We start from the raw sequence: 3,796 nt of genomic DNA on the forward strand, positions 1-3,796 counted from the left end.
AGTCAGCAGCTTTCCCCCAACAATCTGGGTCCTCCTTTTACCGATCTTGGAAGGACGGAAGGCTGAGTCAACCTTGAGCCCCATCAGGATCGAACTCCAGGTGGTGGGCAGAGTTTGCCTGCAATACTCCATTCTCACCACTGCGCTATCACAGGTTAAATAACAATAGCAATAGGACTTAGACTTGTATACCGCTTCACAGTGCTTTACTACCCTCTCTAAGCGGTTTACAGAGTCGGCCTATCCTCCCCCCGGCAATCTGGCTCCTCATTTTACTGACCTCGGAAGGATGGAAGGCCGAGTCAAAAATAGCAAAATATTGCTATTTTTAAGATTTGATTACAAATTAAGGAATATCATTACCAGGGTCTGATGCCGCATTCAGAAATCTTCCCCCACTTTATTAATAAACAACTGTTACGTTAAGATGCCTAATTTAATTTATATGTAGCTTTTGGCCTCAGGAGTTTGTGTTGCAATTCATTCATTCATCTTTCCTACAAATGTTCGTCTTTCTTAGCTGCAGGAAGCAATGCCACAACTGTCTTTACCAAGAAGGTTCTCTGGAGCTTGGTGGAATTCCAGTTCATCGTTGTTCAACATGATGTTTCTGGGTAAATCCGCCAAAATCAAATCGGGAGCAATTTGAGCGATTGGAACAGTAGACCTGGGTTGATCTGGATTTATTAAGAGGTCACCTTGATGGATAAAGAAGAATAGACATGGAAGGGTAACCGATTAAACGAAAAGATAAAACTAGTACTGTAGAATCTTTTAGTACTATAGTGCTTTCTGAATCTCAACAGACCAAATCCCACTGTAGTTTATGTCCTGTGTGTAACGACAAATGATGTGATCCACACAACCATAAGGATGCATAGCTATCGTGATCCATTTGGGAATATTGGTCATCTCCCCTCAGTTTAAAAAAAAACCATTGTATACTCATTTCAGTAAGGTAAGACAAATGTTTAGCTCTAACGGTTCCAGATTATATTGGGAAATGGGTCAGGAATCAGGATCTACATACATGCACACCTTTGTTCTAGAAAAACATTTCTTCGAGAACACCAAAAAGCTTTATAGGGTCAATGTGAATTAGATACGATGTCTTCTTATTCTTAATTCTATGAATCATTGTGTTAATGTTACTTGCCTGCTTCCGTACCTTGGCAGTAGAAATGTTAAAGAATTTTGTTTGGTGCAGTCACTACAACATATAAACAGTTTCACGCCACACAAATGGACAAAATTGAATATTCTTTACTTAAGCAGAAAAAGGCTGCGTTTTCTAACTGATTGGCAGGTTAGGAGAACTGTGAAATTACAAAATCAAGTTACCACTTCTCTATCAGCTGTCATTCTTCTTTTTTCCCTGTGTGCACCAAACAAAATTCTTTAACATTTCTACTGCCAAGGTATGGAAGCAGGCAAGTAACATGAACACAATGATTAATAGAATTAAGAATAAGAAGACATCATATCTAATTCACATTGGCCCTGTAAAGCTTTTTGATGTTCTTGAACAAATATTTTTCTAGAACAAAGGTATAATCACAACCTAACCTTGTCTAGGAGTTATTTGGAAGACTATGAGGGAGATCTTATCCAGGTAGTCCTCAAGTTATGACCACAACTGAGACAGTTGTTAAGTGAGTTTTGCCCCAGTTTATGACCTTTTATGACCCACAGTTGCTAAGGGAATCAATGCAGTTGTTAAGTTGCTAACACGGTTGTAAAGTGAATTTGGCTTTCTCCCTTGACTTTGCTTGTCTGACGGTCGCAAAAGGGGATCACATGACCCCAAGACGCTGCGACCATCATAAATGTGAACCCGTTGCCAAGCATCTGAATTTTGACCATATCATCATGGTCAGAAGGTCTCAAAATATGATCACATGAGCCTGGGACACTGCGATGGTCATAAAGAGGAATTCTGATCACGTGACCGTGGGCATGCTGCAACGGTTGTTAAGTGTGAAAACAGGTCATAAGTCATTTTTTTAAAGTGCCGTTGTAACTTTGAACAGTCCCGAAATAAACTCTTGTAAGTCAAGGACTACCTATAGAAGCTTTGGAAGTTTGTCTAATCAATAAATCTGCGCAGAATCTGCACGCTATTATTATTAACTCTTGCTCCATGCCAGACATTGTCATTTTGACGTAAAAAATATTGTGACACTGACAATGTGGTATACAGGAGTGGCCAAAATTGTGGAAACCTTTTGGGAAAAGTGTATTTTTGAGGTTTGATGGCTAATAACACCACTTTTTTTGGGGGGAGTAGTACCATAAAATTATATATCAATGGAAAGATAATTTAATCAAGAATGTAATGCAACAAAGTTTGTTCAATTATTTGTACTCTATTCTACGAAAAGCTATAGCCAAATAACCAGAAAAAGGAAGCACAACTTGCTTAGGTTGATCTCAGGTAGCTTTCCTTCATCTGATCGTAGCCAATGAGCATGAGTGTTTAGAGAGCCAGTCAGGTGTCATCTTAAGTTTAAGTTTAAGTTTAAGTTTATTGTATTTATATCCCGCCCTTCTCCTGGTGGACTCAGGGCGGCTTACAGCCAGTTAAAACAAAACAATTGATACAAATATACAAAATTTAAAATGAATTAAAAGATATATTTAAATAGGCCTTTTCTTATTTTAAAAGTTGATTAAAATCCAATTTAAAATATCCCTAGGCCAGTCCTGCCAGCTGAAATCTTGTTTTGGCAATGAGCCAATCAGATCACAGTAGGATTCAGTGATTGATGTCACGTATTGAAGCCGAGAGGAGGACATTTGTCAGTGTGTTATGTGATCGCTATAAAGTCGGTTGGGTTTTTTTGTGTTCTTTCATTTAATGAGCTTGCAAAACGTAATAAAATTAAAGTCATAGTGCAAAGAGTTGACTGGTCACCCAGAAAGCGATGTAAAATAGTATTATTCAGTGAACAAGGCTACAGTTATAAAGAAATTAGAAGAAAAATGGGTGGAAAATTAACCAAAGGTGGCATTTCTACTGTACACCTTTCCCAAAAGGTTTCCACCATTTTGGCCACTACTGTCTATTTATTACTGTATCTCCCAAAAGTATTTTGGAATGGACCGGTCGAAATACTGTAGTACAGATACCTTCTTCTGCCTTTTTAAGTAGATCATCAAGCAATATTTTCTGATGTTCTTCTCCATCCTCAAAACTGTATAAAGCCCATTTTTTCAACAGTGTTTCTCCTTCGCCACAAATATCTACTTCTAAGAGACCCGGGAACCATTCCTCCATGAGAGAATCGATGTGATCTACAACTTGTCCCAAAATGATGCAACCTTTGGAAAGCCAGGGGGAAAAATGTGATTAAAAATTTGTGCTTTGCTGTATCTATAATCAGAAATACACTAAGCAGTTTTCCGCTGAGCAAAACCAACAACGTCTTAATTTGTCCTCCACCCTCCGGAAGGTTGGGAGGTGTAATTTAACCTTTTCTGCAAGAAGGGAGCGTGATTTTTAAAAAGCTGTTGGGATTGTTTTCCAGAACTGCAGATTCCACCAAGGTGTAAGCTTCTGGAGACCAACTCAGATATATGCCTTGCCTCCAATACATCTTGTTGGGACGAAGAGCTCGTTCTGAGGAGAAAAGGAGGGATGTTAAGTATGTAACATTGTAAATTCACATACAATCCCGTATGCAAGACAGAGAAGTGCAGTCCTCTTTCTAAATTCACTTACGATCCCTTTCTCTGACACGATTTTATGCGTAGGGTAAATTTATATTCTCGATCTATCCAAATAGGATACTTTTTT

At 38.5% G+C, this 3,796-nt stretch overlaps 1 protein-coding gene across 1 annotated transcript in view; it reads right to left on the reverse strand.

The window, feature by feature from the left end:
* LRRK2 (leucine rich repeat kinase 2) overlaps positions 1-3,796 on the reverse strand; it is a gene marked incomplete at its 3' end in the record, with an annotated part of 76,418 nt that overhangs the window by 9,087 nt on the left and 63,535 nt on the right. The window contains exons 36-38 of the mRNA XM_029282970.1: positions 3,473-3,619; positions 3,130-3,321; positions 552-698 (exon numbers count right to left, since the gene is read on the reverse strand). Coding sequence (XP_029138803.1) covers positions 552-698; positions 3,130-3,321; positions 3,473-3,619 — 486 coding nt within the window. The remainder of the gene's footprint in view (positions 1-551; positions 699-3,129; positions 3,322-3,472; positions 3,620-3,796) is intronic.

The sequence above is a fragment of the Protobothrops mucrosquamatus genome, unplaced genomic scaffold, assembly GCF_001527695.2.
Source record: "Protobothrops mucrosquamatus isolate PMUCROS unplaced genomic scaffold, P.Mucros_1.0 scaffold_30, whole genome shotgun sequence".
NCBI classification, from domain to species: Eukaryota; Metazoa; Chordata; class Lepidosauria; order Squamata; family Viperidae; genus Protobothrops; species Protobothrops mucrosquamatus.